General features: G+C 41.1%; 1 protein-coding gene across 1 annotated transcript in view; it reads right to left on the bottom strand.

Moving 5' to 3' along the window:
• The window catches only part of CFAP69 (cilia and flagella associated protein 69), a 552009-nt gene that overhangs the window by 444701 nt on the left and 91399 nt on the right, over nucleotides 1–15909 (bottom strand). The window contains exon 2 of the mRNA XM_086941791.1: nucleotides 14527–14589. Within this exon, the coding sequence (XP_086797917.1) occupies nucleotides 14527–14589 (63 nt within the window). The remainder of the gene's footprint in view (nucleotides 1–14526; nucleotides 14590–15909) is intronic.

Genomic DNA, 15909 nt, shown 5'->3' with positions numbered 1-15909 from the left:
GGGGCAAATGCGGCGTGGGCAGCCGCCAGAGCCAACCATAAAGCGAGGTGGGCACTCTCCGATCAAAGGAACACAGCAAATTCCGCAAATGCCGGGTGGGCACCGGCTTGACCACAAAAGCGCTCTCCAGTGCAATAAGCAAAAATAAAGCACTTCCAAGCGCCAGGGGTCGGGCACAGGGCGCTCCCAGCGCTAGGGAAAGACACAGCGCTCCCCAAGCGCTAGACATCAAGCACAGCACTCCCAGGTGCCCTCAGCAGGGCAGAGGTCCAGCAAAAGTCCAGGACAAAGGTCAGCCCCAGGCTCCTCCGGTTAATCCAGGGCATCAGCAGTCCAGGGGCTGGGCAGGGTCCCACCATCAGCCCAGGCAAGGCAGAGGGGTCCCCCAGAAGTCCTCCAGGCATCCAGGGGCTGGGCAGCGCCCGCCCCTGGTAGATTCAAGTCAGAAACAAGAACAAATTGGAAGGGGACACAGCCCCTTCTTATACACAGAAAAGTATTTGAAGTCTTTGTGTAGGCAGTGTGAGAACCAGCTAGAACTGGTTATAGGGAAGTCCTGTCAGTATCAGGGACAGAGGTGACAGTCGCCCAGCGGGGGGTTGGAGCCAGCATTGTGGTCAGGCAGGCACAGCCCTTCACTATCAGGTGCTATCTCCTCCCACTTCCCTGGCAGCAGATGCTGCCTTTCATCCATGGGCTGACTCAGACAACCTCCTGGGCTCTCCAGCCCCTGTCATCCTCAAACCAGACAGTCAATCCACAAGCAGGCCCAGGCACTCCTGGACCAGGCTCACCAGCCAATCACACGCCAGACACAAATTACACAAATATGCCAACTTCTAAAAGTGTCACTTCTAGACTAGACACAACCATGCCGCATATACCATTTCGCAGCATTCAGTCTCACGAGTTCTCTCATACCAAACTCGCCCCTGCACTCCCCACACATCAGGAACTACCATGGGCATACATATTCCCCATTCATTCCTATGGGAGGGCAGGTCACTCACCACACATACACAGAGAGCGCAAGCACTTTACACTGTACCACAGTGAAAAAGTGCGCAGAGGCCTAAAATCACCACCACCAGGTTCCAGAAACAGGCTAGGAAAAAGCAAAAAGTCCTGGGTGAACCTGCCAAAAGGGCCAGGTCCAACACCTCTGGGAAAATATATGTCATGCATCATGCAAAAGGTTTGAGTAAACGTTCTAGCCGTTAGGTTTAAAGTGGAAAAAGACATGCGTTTTCAGCATTAAAAAATTCTTTAAGAGTATGGTTCAGTGTACTAAGAACTTGATAACAGAGTAGGGCAAAATAGCCGACCAATACATGCCACTGTGCTCCAGTGGCCATTTTAAATGAAGGCGCATGGTTGCATTTTCAGCATAGTAAATCATCTGGCTTTCTCGCTGAGAAAATAAATAATAATAATAATTATTATTATTATTGTTATTATTACTATATTATTATTATTATCTGGCTTTCTCCCTGAGAGAGTAAATACACATATATAAGCCATAATATTTGCTAATCCCTGTGTGAAAATAAATCTACAAATGCGCTCTAACCAATGCTAATACAGTGTTCATTAATCAATTGCAATTTTGTTAGTATACCTTACTGAAGCTCACTAAAGCTTAGCATTACTGCACATTTACAAGTAATCTACACAAACTGCTAATTTTATTAGGCTGTGTTGTATGTTCCACAATTTAGCTTGACCATCACAGTAAGCATTTACTCATTTAAAAAATGTCACTACGAAGGAAGGATTTCCAACAGGAGTAGAGTTAGACATTTATTGAAAATCTTGTGTAGAATTCTTCGATAAAGCTCTTTCTGGTGGATACTCTAACCGCAGATTCCTCACCATGTGAATACACTCGGGTCCTCGAATGGATCCAGAGATTTTTCTCAGCATTGCTCTGGTGCGCCATAATGCGGCCATGTGCAGCTCTGAGTACGACTTGTCCCATCATATTCTAGAAGTGATGCCGGAGCCACATATATGTACAAACCCTGTGAATTGACATCAGTTTGCTCCTTGACTCCACCTGTGCCATCAGACGCAGAGTTTATTAACTGATCAGATGTATTAGTGTGCAGATCTCTCATTTGGAATTTTTTTAAGAATGGTGAAAAGAATCCACTCCACAAAACGGGGAGAAGGAAGGCCAATGAGGAATCTGCAATTAGATAAGAGTATTCAACAGAAATAGCGTTACAGAAGGTAAATAACTTGTCCATCACATGATCTAACAGCAGATTCCTCACCATATGAATAGACACCAAAGCAATACCTCCTAAGGTAGTGGGTCTGTAGAATGGCTGGAAAATCCCATAGGAAGGAAATACTCTTACTGCTGGACCGGGCTATAAACCAGTAGTGCTTCGTGAATGTATGAAGTGATGGTCATGTCTCAGCCTGACTGATGTCTATAAAAAGGCACTCCGTGTACCTACACAGTAGTAGCAGCTATGGCTCTGGTCCAATGGGTATTTGGACAAAATATTGCGTTGTAAATATAGGGGCACAGTGATGTTGGAAAAAATATTGCAGTACAGAAATATGATGCAGAAATATTGTCAAGAATATCGATTTTTTTCAGGTAAGTAATATTGTTCACAATATTGTTGTTAATATTGTTTTCAATAACATGGTTGCAAAAAATATAATTTTTAAATAAAGTTTTAGTTCATATATTAATTTTGTGTTATTTTAGTTTGTATAATAGTTAATAATATTTTTTATTATAGTTTGCAATTTTGAGTGATTTATAATCTTTAATTTAATTGCTAATAATAATTTATAGTGTTGTAGCGGGTTGCTAGGTTTGTAGGGCGATAGGGTGGGAGTTAATTAAGTAATATTTAACAATCAATTACTTTTAATAATGTAATTGCTTACTAATGATGTAAATTGTGTAATAGTTGTATTTTTTAGTTATACTGTAGGCGGGGGTTTCTGGGTTTGTAGGGGTATAGGGTGGGAAGTCAATTGTTATAATTAATTAACAATCATTAATGTATTATTAATTATTTTATTAATAATTATGTAAATTGTGCAATAATTATATTATTTAGTTCTAGTTTTGGTGCAGGCTCCTGGATTTGTAGAGGTATAGGGCAGAAAAATAACAAATAATTAATAATTTATACATTATTGACCTGATAAATTATTTACATTATGTAATAACTTTACATTTTAGGTGTGAGCTGTTGGGATTTAGGGATTTAGGATGGGAAGTAAATGAAGTAATAATTAATTTTCAATTATTTATATTACAATTATGTTATTAATAATGTATGTACATTATACAATACTTATTTATTATACTTATAATTTAGTTCCGGGTTGCTAGGTGTATAGGGCTATAGGGTGGGATGTTAAGTTCATTAAGTAATAATTACCTATAAATTGCTAATTAGTTAGTTAATTGATTATCAATTATGTAAATTGTGTTAAACTTCTTTATTTTAGTTATGTTATATTTAAGTGTGGGTTGCTAGGTTTGTAAGGGTATAGTGAGGGAAGTTAATTGAGAAATAAAAATATATTTTTTGATACTTATTTATTGTACAAGTTACTTACCTTCGATACCATAATATCTGGTAGAGACAGTCTAGCCGCAGATTCCTTAACTTTTGAATTCTCCCCAGGCATCAGACTGGATCCGGACATTTTTCAGCAGTACCTCTGCGCACTAGGGGACGGTGCTGTACGTCTCCGTGATAACCTCAACTCCGATCATGACGTCAGTGGAGCCATACAGGTCCCCTCTGGCACGCGGAAGTCAGTTTCACCTGTGAAACCTTCTGCGCCAGAATGCGGTGCCACTATAGAAACTGATTGTGGAAACAGTGTGCCAAAAAGATAAAAAATCTTTGACAGAATAATAAAGAAGAAGTAAATCTAATCCCTTAGTTTGTCCACACTGGTGTTTAAAGATTGTGGGGAGCAGGGTCGGGAGAATGAGAGCCGCCACGACTTGGAGTCTATCTTTAACCGTTTTTATTCAGTTTGACAATATTGGGGTAGTCTCAAAAGGGGGTTCAAGAACACAATGTCCAGTAGGTTACACAACACAAGCTTGGAATCTCTCCGTTGGGGAATTTCCGGGGTCTTCGGTTCCTGTCTTGGCTCAACCAGAGATGGCCGCTGGTCCGGAGATACGCTCGGGAAAAGGAAAAGAAAAGCAGCCACGTTAGGGGCTGGGGTCGATATGTACAACAGGTGAGAGGAGGGTAGGGTAGTGAGGGATCACCAGGGTGCTACCACCATCTATAGCAGTCTATGAGTGTCAAGGTACGGCGATAGTGACCACCCTCAGGCTACCCCGTCCCACCCCGTGATTTAAACAATCCCTGAAAACGCCCTCGTACCTTGTGGAGCCACACTTCTCCCCTGGAAGTGTGGCGGGGCGGCTCGTGGTAACGTTGGCCTCCTGGCTTGTCGAATCTCTGCTCCAGGGGTCCCAGAAGCGGTTCCACGATAGTTCCTCCTTCTTCCTCCGTGGCGTCCTCCTCGTGCTTCGGCTGGCGTCCCAAAGGTTCTGCGCCGAGAATCCAAGACGGGGCTTCCTTAAACGCCCCCAGCTCGTCCGATTGGACAGTGGCAGATGACGTCCAGTCACCTGATTGGTCGACTGCTGGAGATGCCGGAGAACACGCCCCCAGCGATGTGGATAAGGGTCTTTACCACAGCAGAGATTCCTCAATCACCAATTCTCACAGATGACAGTCCAAACAAAAAGTAACACATCTGGAACCACCATCAGCTCTGGGTGGGAGAGGGTTCTACAGCCGGTCTAATTGTGGTCGAGCACCCACCCCTTCAGATCTACTGAAGTCTCCTACGACACCTGGATGGAACCAGTCAGGTTCCCTAGGTGCTGAGCCTATTAAGACGTTGGTTCCAATGCATAGCTAAAAGTTGCCATCTGGCACATTCACTAGAAGGATCCAGGAGGCCAGGAAGTCTCAGAGCCACTCTAACTGAGACTCAGGCCTGAGACAAAAACATCAGGCTTATAGGTCAAATATCCTCGTCTAGTTGATCTGGAGGTAAGGTTCAAAATTCAACTGTATCCAGAACGGCACAGATGAACAAAAGGCTCTGTGAAGAAGTTAGTTGATTGAGAACCCCAAAGTTGTCAAGTGGTTCGTTGTTATAACTGACTGTGGGGAATCTGCCTTCAACAACCAGTCATCGAGTAGGGGAAGACTGGTGTCCCCGATCGCCAACGAAGTGCTGAAACCACCACTATCACTTTTGTGAACACCTGAGAGGCACTGGTAAGGCCAAAGGTGAGCACATACACTGAAAATGCTCTGGGCTACCTTAAACATCAGGTGACACCTGTGGAACAGCAGGGCAGGAATGTGAAAATAGGCACTCCGAAGGTCCAGCCCCACCATCCGGTTTTCTGGAACCAGAGCAGATAGACCATCCAGTCCTCTGGATCCAGGGCCAATGTGAGCATGTTGTTGAATTTTGACTTTTTTCAGGACGATATTGAGAGGGCGAAGGTCTTCAGCAGCAGAAAATAGCAGGAGTAATATCCAGTCCCTTGTTCCGATGCTGGGACACTCTTTATGTCCAAAGGAGCATCAAACTCCTGCCACAAAATTGGCAAATGATATTCTGAAAGCTGCTTTGATGTAGGTGGAATCTGTGGCAGGTCTGAAAGGAATGATTGTGCATAACCTTGCTGTACCATTTGAAGTACACTCTTGCCACATGTGATACTCTACCACCTTTCAAGGTAATCATATCATGCCTTCAACAGGACGGGCATGTGCAAGCGAGGGTAAACTAAAATCATTTTGTGGTGGTAGTGCTGAGGACGAGGGCCCATGCCCCTGGGGGCATGGGCCTTGTGTCGAGATCCTTGATCCTGGACTCAAAAGGACTGGGTTGTCTGTTGCACCAAAACTATTAGGGATACTGCCAAGCCAGTGCAAAAAGGCAGAGGTAGCATGCAATAGCCCAGCTTTCCTTGAATCACTCCAGGTCTTATCTCCAAAGAGACAGGTTCCATCAACTGGCATGTTCATCAGAGATTCCTGAATGTCACTTCGAGAAGTAGGTGGATCTCAAACACGAGTGGCAAAGAAGAACCACACTGGTACCGACTGTCCTGCATAAGCAGTCAGTTGTATCCAGCCAAGAGTGGATGATGTACTTGGATGAATCTTGACAGTCTTAGATAATCTGCACAAAGTCAGGATGGGATTCTTCGGGAAATATTGACAAGAGCTCACTGACCATATCCCACAATGCCTAAGACTGCTGTTGGAAATGTGCCCTTTCTGCAGGTTCACCCCATGTTGTTTGCCTTCTGTTGCAGAAAACGATTTTGGTAGCCACAAGACTCTGCACAATATACTCCTGCTAACCAGCATTAAAGTGCTTGTGCTTGCCTCACTAAACCTTTTGGAATTTGCATACCTCTAATTGGCATATTTAATTGACTTGTAATTCCCTAATATATGATACCACATGTACCCAGGACCTGTAAATTAAATGCTATTAGTGAGCTGCCAAACTAATTGTGGCACCTAACAACGCAGCACTGTAAGCATGTCTGCTGCTCTTGCATGTGCAGCCTGTGTGTGCAGTTTAAATTCACCTTTTGCCAGGCCTAAACTTTCCTTTTTATTATTTATAAGTCACGACTTAGGTAGGCACTGTATGCCCATAGGACAGGATGCATGGTATTTAAAAAGTAGGACATGTATATTTAATGTTTTACAAGTCCTGGCAGTTAAAACCCTACAAAGTCGGACAAGGCTGGCTCTCCCATAGGCTAACACTGATTTGCACAATTACAATTAATAAGTGCTAAATTCAGCTTGGAAATAGCTAGAAAATTGGTTCAAGGACTCACTTTAATAATAATTTGAAATCCAACTAAAGGATCTAGTCGAATTTTATATTACTATTTTGTAAATTACACTTTTAGAAATCTGTCATTTTCCTGTCTAAAACCAGAAGGCTTTTGTGCCAGTGTCAAACTGTTACCTAACTGCTGATGGCTCCCCGATGGAGAGATGTGGACTGCTTCCAAACAGAGGAGAAAGCGCTCTTGGAGTGGGGGACTCCATACTTGACAGGATGGCCTGAGTGTTGTGTCAAGTCCCTTCCTGAGTTTCAAAGGTTGCCTACCTTATCACTGGAAGATGAAGCTCATACCTGGCCCTACCTCCCCAGTCAGGCTGACACCGAACTAAGTGGGACTAGAGGAATTTATCAGAACTGGGTAATTGGGGGGGGCAAAGCCTTGCCCTTAACCCACAGGCTGGCACTGGGCATAGCAATGGACACCACAAACCTCTCCTCCTAAACCTGTGAAGATCAGAAGAAGGACTTCTGTTTGGTCTGAAACCTGAAGCAAGACTGGGCGTGTTTGGTTTAAACCCAGGACCCGGAAGTCAGGGACACAACAAGCTTCCAGATGCCTCTCTCCTTGCAACTGCCCAGGTGACCAGTTCAAAATAGACTTGCCTTGGACTCTGCTTCTGGCCTCTGTTGGAGTGAATACTACCCCCAAGTAGTGCCTCCCAGGACCTGGTTCCTTAGCGGGCGTAATCATGTACTCTTCCTGTCTCCAAAACTGCAGGAAGTGAGACTTTTGCCAGCTTTCTATATGGGGAACCGACGGAGACCGGAATCGTTGTCAAAGATGCAGCCATCGACAGCGAACCACCAGTCGGTCTTAGCTTGCTGGTTTGCCTCACTGAAGGAAATCTGACTTGCGGAAAAGTATCCGAGTCCAAACCTAGAGGGCTCATCGGGGCTGATGGCAAGCAACATTCCATAGACGTCAAAGCCTCTCTGAGTAGGATGTCCACTTTTCCTCTAGAAAAGTGTCTAAGTCAGAGAGTAAACTTTCCACCAGGACAAACCTAACCCCAGTATCCAAACCACAATCCACTGCAGTCATACATAGCTTTTGACTTTGACCTATTCTAGCGCAACCAAAAAACCATGTTTGATGCTTTCTGTTTTTTTGCGCTATTTTTAATTCTAAGTTTTAAAATTCATATCTCAGATTTTGCTTATTGGATGTTTGCCATTTTATTTATTTAAAGTTACAATATTTTTGAAAACTGGTTTGGGATTTTCCTTGTATTGTGATTTCACTTTTTACTGTTTGAGTAATACATAAATTCTTTAGACATTGCAAAGTTAAGACTGATCAGACGGTTAAGCACAGGTTTGTTCAGTAAATTCAGAGGTTCACAGAGATTGCGATTATAATTTGAGGTTGGTCTCACCCCCCTCAACTACTACTCCAGTTTCAAACAAGCATCATTACATGAGGCAAATGACATTTACTGAACGAAGGATGAGACTAGCTGAGGAGAACATCCTCTTCCCCCGGGCATCCCCACATTTCGATTTCCTATTGCAAAGCATAGTAGAGGATGAATTAAGGTTGAGTCTACTTGTGAATGCCTGGACCACCAATCTTTCAGGCATTGGGTGTTGCATCAGAGAGGAAGGATCACCAAGGGCAGGTCTGTATCTTGTGCCTAGCAGGCAAAAGCCAGGCTTGGCCTAAGTACCTATTAGTGTGTCTGTTAGGGCTTCATTAAAAAAGGAAAACATGGCTCTGTGGAAGTCTGCCTATGTTGCTGGACTTCTGTCGGGATATTAGTCTTTGATTAAACAGACGAAAGTTGCAGGTGTATAAATTCAGGAACCCATCTGATTTACACAGCAAAATAAACTGATTCCTCTGTGGACGGGTCAGTGGCAGAGTTTAATCCAGCATCCGTCGAAGTGTCTAACCGATTGGCATCCTAAAGGTTCATTAAAAGACCTTCCTCATCATAATAAAGGGAAGCACCATGCATTATTCCCGTCATCTCCATCACCATGCTGACTATGTTTTTGACTGTGTTCTGAATCTGAAGCAAAAATTAATCTTGAGCAATCTACGTGAAGGTAGAGTTCCATTGGAGTCAGGATAAGGTTGGAGTGGCTGCACTGAAAGGATGTGGAGTGCACAACTTTGATCAAGGTTGTATCAGGATTGCTTCGGAGTCCGATAAGAATATGGATTCTTCCTCTGGCATCTGCAGCATTGTTGTCACAGTCGATGCATAAGAGACCGGCAAAGATTATGGTGCCAGATAGGAAGTGAGGGTAGACATCATACCTGAAATTGTGGCAGACCCTACAGCAGAGCCAAGAGGAGCAAACGGCGTCAAAGATGGATCCACCAACAGTAGCCTGTCTGGAGGCCTCCTTGGATCCTTAGAACTTGAAGGCACACCAGAGGGAAGCAGAAGGGTGCCAAAGATGCACAATAAGGTCTCACCCTGTGGTGGCATTGCCAATGGGCCTGGAAATGTGGGCTGCATTGGGTTAATCTGTCGAATTGGTTCCTCAGTAGGGGATGGAGATCAGGAGGTACCTTGTTTACACAATTTCTCCTGAGAAGAAAGACGGGAAGAGGGAGAGTCATTCTTTAACTTTGTATGTTTATTTTTTTATTGAACTTACCTGACGATTTTTAGTGTGATCTTTTGCAGGTACATCTTCGAGGATCTTGAGGATCTTCGAGAATGGGAATGGGTCAGTATCTTCGACTTTGATCCGGACTGGCCCTTATGCACCTTCAAATGGTGTTTGGGGACGTACAGCATGGCTTTGCATGTTTGGATCGTCTTGGGATTCATCAGCGCACAGTCCTCCCAAGACTTGGAGTAGTGCAATGAACCTAGGCACTAGAGGCATACCCAGTGGGGATCTGTCAAAGACATCTGTTTGTGACAGTCCCTACAAGTTTTAAACCCTGTAGCCTTCAGAGGGGACATACTTCCTTGCATACTGAGAGAATTCTTTGAGAAAAAAACTTGTCAACAAGATGAGAAAAGGTTGAGGAAGCGAGCACTGGATCCGTGTCCAAAGGTACTGAAAGAAAGAAATGGACATCAGCGCACAGAGGTGGTGCGTATATTTGGCACCAACATCACTTCTGGGGAGGTTGAAGTTGATGCAGAGCTGTGGCGCCTGGGTGTATTCACAAGATGTAGCCTACAGTTAGAAGTGTCCATCATTTCAATATCTTCTCACATTATTTCCGAAAGAAGAGCCTGGCCGCTGCTTATTAGTTGCCATTTGGAGGTTTCTGTCTTTCACATGTTCTTACTTCCGTTCACTTGCGTCTAGAAAGTTTATAAATGTTATACCAAAATGTATCGATTTTAGCACTGCATGTTCTAATTCACCAGGGGCACAGCTCAGGTGTGTTGATCAGACTCTGATAAGCCTTTGCCGCTTACCAGATATTTTTGTCAGTTGAGGAATTTGTCCAGACAAAAGCCAAGTAATTTTTTATTTTGAACTATCACTGACCTGTGATCTTCAATGGACATGTTGTTGAGCTATTATTGTATCGGGATGCTTGCTACATTTTGCAGGAACAAAGAGTAGGAATTGTTTTGAGAGAATGCAGTTTTAAGTGCGGTAGACTCACCACACTTTAAGTTCGTTAAGCGTGGAGGATACCCTTGGAATGCCATTTAGTGAGGTCATTTTCATGTAGCGATGTGAATCGTCCACATAAAAATGACATGGAATTTGTCTTTTATCCAGTAGTGTGGCTAGAGCTGTAGGTAGAAGTTATCAGTGTTGATGATAATATGGAGGGTTGAAGAACCCCTTATGTCTAGTCTTGTGGGATTGAAGAGAAACCTTGTCAATTTTAATTACAATCCTCCCTATGCACTGTACAGTAATACATCAATATTGGTGAACGTAGGTTTCAAAAACAATCTAGTACTTCAAGACAGATACAGCTGAGGACAACACCTGTCTTCTCATAGACAATATCACAAATTATAAGCCCTATTGCATCTGTCAATTCCGGATATATAATCAATAGTATAGTCCATCCAATTTGTTCTTGTAACAAAAATCCAACTCAGAGGTCTTCTCATCTGTTTATTTCAAGCCAATTTCCAAAAGAAAACCAATTCTTCCTTTTTGAGAAAAGAAGCAGCCAACACGTGTTTCGTCATGCACTATTCTGTGCCATATGACTTCCTCAGGGCTACAACTCAAAACAACAATAATGTACGCATCAATAAAATACAATATGTAACCAATATTAACATGATACTATAAACATTGTTCCATGTTAGATTCAAATTTGTTCTTAAATCTAGTGAACAAAAGGATGGGAGAATAGTTAAAGTACATAATCGAAGAACGTATCCTGAGAGTGAAGTCTGAGAAAATACAGCAAGTCACCGAGTAACAAATATCACCAAAGTCCACAACTCCACCAAGAAGAGGAAAATCTTTAAATGCACGCTTAAATCACCTCATACGCTGTATTCCCAAATTTTGCAGTATTAAGTTTAATCAAAATCCTAAGATTGTACCACTGTAAAGAGATAAAATGTTTGCTAAGTACTCATCCAATAAGAATATAGTCAGTTCAGTACATATATTTCGATAACCTATTCTTCATAGACCCTGGAGCATGCTAAACATGTTACCAGTTCAATATATTAAAAGAAAAATTGATCATAATTTCTTAATCGCAGAGAAAATGTAATATATAAATTATTATAAAGATTAGTGGCGTCGAACCGAGTCGTGGGTTCGAGACTAGGTAACAGAATATGTTCTTTTTTATTTAGTTTAAGAGAGGATAAAAATATATATATTTGTCCAAACTTCAAAATCAAATGCAGGGCACTTTGTTTAAAACTGAATGTAATATTAGTTATAAAGAAAAGAATATACTTAATAGATTTAATAGTGACTTGTTATAACTAACAATCAAAAACTGCCTAAATGAGATTTATCAGACCCACGGAATCGACCTAGAATTATGCTGAAATACCTCTTGCTCTCTAATTTATAGAATTATGGATCGCTTTTTATTTAATATCAATGGCACTATATTTAGCCAAAGAATCGATTAGACAACATTTATTTCGATAGCTGTTTACTTCCAAGATAGCGCTTACGAAGTTAGGCTTTAAATATCAGTGTGGTAATAGCGCCCGTGTAGTACACGAATATTCGACTAGGAAGCATGGACATGTCGGACTAGGTGAGAGTTATTTGGGAATACAGCCTATGAAGTGATTTAAGCGTTCATTTAAAGATTTTCCTCTTCTTGGTGGAGTTGTGCACTTTGCTGACTTTTCTTACTCAGTGACTTGCTGTATTTTCTCAGACTTCACTCTCAGGATACGTTTTTCGGTGATGTACTTTAACTATAACCCCATCCTTTTGTTCACTAGATTTAAGAACAAATTTGAATCTAATATGGAACAATGTTTATACTATCATGTTAATATTGGTTACATATTGTATTTTATTGATGTGTATATTATTGCTGTTTTTGGTTGCAGCCCTGAGGAAGTCATATGGCACAGAATAGTGCATGACAAAACACGTGTTGGCTGCTTCTTTTCGCAAAAAGAAAGAATTGGTTTTCGTTTGGAAATTGGCTTGAAATATACAGTTGAGAAGACCCCTGAGTTGGATTATTGTTACAAGAACCAATTGGATGGACTATGCTATTGATTATATTCGGAATTGACAGATGCAATACGACTTATAATTTGTCATATTATCTATGAGAAGACAGGTGTTGTCCTCAGTTGTATCTGTCTTGAAGTACTAGATTGTTTTTGAAACCTACGTTCACCAATATTGATGTATTACTGTACAGTGCTCAGGGAGGATTCTAATTATATTGTTTAGGACCTCATTTTTATGGAGTTCTGTGGGGTTGTCTGGTAGCCGACCCCTTTCCAACCCTTTGATGCACTCTATATACTTTTGATATATTGTTACTTCACCCATACTTACAGTAGAGCGCCCTGTCTGAACCTGGTTACCAGAAGTGTTGAGTCTTATTGTCAATTTTAATCTTTGGACTTTGTAGTGTAGATATGAGGTGGGCCAACTTAGCACATTACCATCAATGCCCATTCCATTCTTGTGTATCCTGAGAAATAACAGATGGTTTACTGAGTCGAATGCATCAGAAAGGTCAAGTAGGATCATGATTCATGCATCTACGGTGTCCAGAATCCTCACAGCATCATCAATGTTTTTCAGTATGGCTGATTCCATGATGCAGCCTTTTCAGATGATAGACTAGCGATCATCCAGCAGGCTATGGTCAAAAAGAAACTATTTTAGCTATGTCTCCATACACCTTTCCAGAAATTTCCAGAAACTGCAGGTTTAGAACTGGTCAGAAATTGTTCATATCCTCAGTGTGTATATCAGTGTACTTGTAAGAGGAGTGACGTGTCCCTTTTTGAGGAAATCTGGCATTATTCCTTATCAGAGGGAAGTTTTGAGAAGGTTGGTCTAGAACGGAGTTAAATAATACCCGATTTCCTTTACGATTGTTGGATTAATGGCACTGCAAAGTGAGAATATGGTTTATTTTTCATGATGACCTGCATGATTTCTATTTCAGACAGCTTTAAAGTCATACCAGGTGGAGGATCTTTTCTGCACTAGTGTAGGACAGTCCTCTTGGAAGGTTTGACAATGACAGTCCAATCTTTTTTACATTTTCCACAAAGAACTGTGTAGATAAATTCTATCTCCAATAAGTTGTTGAGATTCAGTTTATTGGAGGGTACCAACAGTTGTTTTACAGAGTTGAAAGGTTTTCAGGGTGATTATTGTTATGCTTGTCTCTTCTTCTGTTTAAGGCTGCTTTGGTGTGGCATATATGATTTTTGAACTTTTCATTCTCTTTTTAAGAATTTCAAAATTAAGAGCAGACGGGTTCTGTTTTCATAGTCAATCTGCTCATCTTGTCAATTAGTCATTTAATTCTTTTGAGCATCACTGGGCTGATCTTTTGATCTTTACTTTAAGGCTGCAATAGAGTCTACGATGCTGTAGCATGGAGTCTTTGCACCTGTATGGTAAGCATTTTAGTATATTTTTCAATGGGGATTGTTTAAGGTGTTCTGTGAACTGCTTGTTCAAGGCAATTGAGGTTGAAGATTTTGATGTCTCTGACTCAAAATTCGGGTTTTCTAGTTTGCTCACGTTTGCTGAACTTGGGTGAAATTATGTTGAATGGCATAACGTTGAAATTTGATCATTTCTTTCTATATAACTATGAGGTCTAGGATAGAACCTTTTGTGTATGTGTGTGATTAAGAGTTAAGCCACATTATTAATGTATATGAGTACATATACTCAACACTGCTTGGCAAGTCCCATCTGTAATGCAGGTTGAAATACCCAAGGAATGTATTATGATCAAAGTAGAACACTTTGTCAGTAATGAACTCTATAAGTTGATCTTCAAAGGTAAAGTTGTCTCCAAAAGTATGTTAAATAATGTTAATGATGGAGACACTTGACTCGTCCAATTTCATTTCTACTGATAAACATTGGAAAGCAGAGGAGAACAGGCTATGTTTCAGATTTTACAAGAGAGTTGCTCTCTGTGAACCAAAATATACACCAATCTTTAATGCAGTAAATTATTAATTTGTAGTGTCTACTTACAGACAACGGATCTTCTAAAAGTTTGACAATACGACTCAAGTCCAGAGATTTCAACAGAACATCCTAAAATAAAAAAAATCTGAATGTGAATATATTCCAAGACTGTCATACCCTAACATAAACTGATAACTATTACAAGGCATGCACACAAATGCTTCAGGTATTGACATTTCTCTAGGAAAACAAAAGCAAATTAAGATACAAATTAATGTAATTTGCCGTTGAACCTTATTCCTGATGCAAGAGTGATAGACGAGGATTATGATGTGATATGAATAACATGTTCACATTAATTTTAAACAGGTTAGTTGGGGTGTTTGACGGTCACTCTTTGGAAGATCATCAAGCAATGTATATTTTCTACCTCGCTCAGGTTATTACATTTTCATTGAGAAACTAACAAATATTGATCATTTAAATATATTTCTTTTTCGAAGACACTGAATAGATGATAAAAATATGTGGATGTAGAGAAAGGGATAAAGAAGATGAATAATAATTGGACATCAAAACTCATATTTTCTGCAATTTAGATAAGTGAGACAATCTCCTGTTGAGTCTCATTGAACTGGCAGCAACATTTGAGAATTTGAATCACTTCTCTCTGCTGAATAGAGCCAGGGGCCTTGTAAGCATGTCTAATGCAGCTAGTTATTGGCTGGCATCCCATCTTTATGAGAAGAAAGCCAAAATAGTATCAATGGTTGAAAGTGCAAAGTCTATAACAGTCGGACATAGGGCTCCAAAGGCTCATGGTTTCCCTCATTGCTATCTAGAGATACTCCTGCAATTGTATGAGCTCCTAGTAGATAGTAGGTTAAGCTTTCAGAACTATGTCTATGATATTCAAATTGTGTTACATCTTTCCCAAAATCTAGTTGTGGATAGAAGACTTCAATAAAATAAAAGGCTGAATTGACAAAAACTGCTTGAGCATGAACTCCTTAAAGAACGATCATTGCCTAAAATGGAAAATTCCCAAATATTCCTCTACAAGAGTTGGGAATTCAGGCTTTGCTATTATCAACAAGGTTAAGTCCTTAAAAGCTCTTTTTGATGCAAAAATGACAATGCTTGGCCATATTATTGTCATATTTGATTAAGTACTATATCCGTTAACCCTGCTTACCCACTGGACATAGCCAAATATCAGCCCTCACCAAAACTGACACTTCACAGTTGCACTTCTGCTAACTCACACCACCAAGTTACCATCACTCATACCCATCCACTGTACTACAGCAGTTCCCCATCATACCCACTCAACTGGCCAATCAATCCAAGTAAAATAAGCCCCCACCACTACACATTCACTTTCAATCCAACCCTTGTCCCTCCATCACATTGCCACCTCAGAGAACAGCCCCACCACCACTGTGCTAC

Source organism: Lissotriton vulgaris, chromosome 10 (genome assembly GCF_964263255.1).
Source record: "Lissotriton vulgaris chromosome 10, aLisVul1.2, whole genome shotgun sequence".
Classification (NCBI taxonomy): Eukaryota; Metazoa; Chordata; class Amphibia; order Caudata; family Salamandridae; genus Lissotriton; species Lissotriton vulgaris.
Note: the sequence above shows the minus strand (reverse complement) of the source record. Positions and strands in the feature narration are given on the sequence as shown.